Genomic DNA, 1,124 nt, shown 5'->3' on the forward strand with positions numbered 1-1,124 from the left:
AATTGCATTCTGGGATGAAAAACCAGGACCAGCAAATGAGCACACTGAGAACAAGTAGAGTTAGAGATGAATTTTTTTTTCTCTTTTATTATCATAAGATGATGCATTGATGGAATATTCCACTGACTACTAAAGCAGACATAACTGGATACATGATATATCAATGTACACTAAACACGCAGTCAGAACTTTGACTGGGGTGTACACACATGTACAACTTGAGCAACATAAAACACCTTTCCATCTTCTTTGAAGACACTTTGAATGCTCTCATCACCAAGTTCCACTAACCATTATTACCACTTCAGATCTTTGGGTCTTGCTCCATATTCCAGACCAGTCGCAGGCCAGTGGGGATGAAGGTCTAGGTTTAAGGTCTATCTTGCTTTTTCTGTTCCTCTCCCTTGGTGTCTCTTTGGTGTGTATTGCTTATTTATTACTACTGTTATTTTATTTATTGTTTCCTTAGGAAGCAATCCCTCCAGGGAAGTCACAGAAAAACCCGACTAAGGGCTTCTATGTTGGCATCTGCATCACAGCCCTGCTGCTACTGCTCCTTGTGAGCACTGTGGCCATCACCAGTAAGTAATTTCATGACTGTCCCCAGGGAAGGAGAGCCAGAGTTCTCAGTCCTTCTCACTGCCTTTAAGCAAGTATACATGCCATAGGGGTTTTGAGTTCCCATGCTCAGATCCAAGACACTTGGCAAGCCATCCACTCCCCCAGGGATGTGTCTGTACCTACAAGCAGTGCAGATGATTTCTGGTACTTGGTGAGTGCTCAGTATCTTGAAGAATTACTACTGTGTCACCAAAGGTCCCTCTTCTGTAAAACTCACAGAGTTTAAATAGCAGTGACAATTCTTTCAGTTAACTCCATTTTTTTTTTTTGTTTTCTTTGTTTTTAATTTTTCATGTTTTCATTTTGTTTTGCTTTTAGTTTTTTATACAAGTTGATCTCATACAAGCCAGGGTGGCACTGAAATTACTATGTAGCTAAGAATATCCTTCATCTGAGTGCCCCTGCCTCCACCTTCCACGTTTTTGGTTCACAGGAATAAGCTGCAGTTCTAGGCAACACTGCTCTTTCTTAACCTCCTCGTTTGTATTTCAGCTAGTGCAGTC

The 1,124-nt window shown here is 41.1% G+C and overlaps 1 protein-coding gene across 5 annotated transcripts in view; it reads left to right on the forward strand.

Moving 5' to 3' along the window:
- Positions 1–1,124, forward strand: part of LOC110332301 (hepatitis A virus cellular receptor 1 homolog) — a 68,358-nt gene that overhangs the window by 61,692 nt on the left and 5,542 nt on the right. For 2 of the 5 annotated variants that reach the window (XM_021213449.1, XM_021213450.1), the window contains exon 6: positions 470–581. The exons of the other annotated variants lie outside the window; for them this stretch is intronic. In XM_021213449.1, coding sequence (XP_021069108.1) covers positions 470–581 — 112 coding nt within the window. The remainder of the gene's footprint in view (positions 1–469; positions 582–1,124) is intronic. 5 annotated transcript variants of the gene reach the window in all.

The sequence above is a fragment of the Mus pahari genome, chromosome 14 (assembly GCF_900095145.1).
Source record: "Mus pahari chromosome 14, PAHARI_EIJ_v1.1, whole genome shotgun sequence".
NCBI lineage: Eukaryota > Metazoa > Chordata > Mammalia > Rodentia > Muridae > Mus > Mus pahari.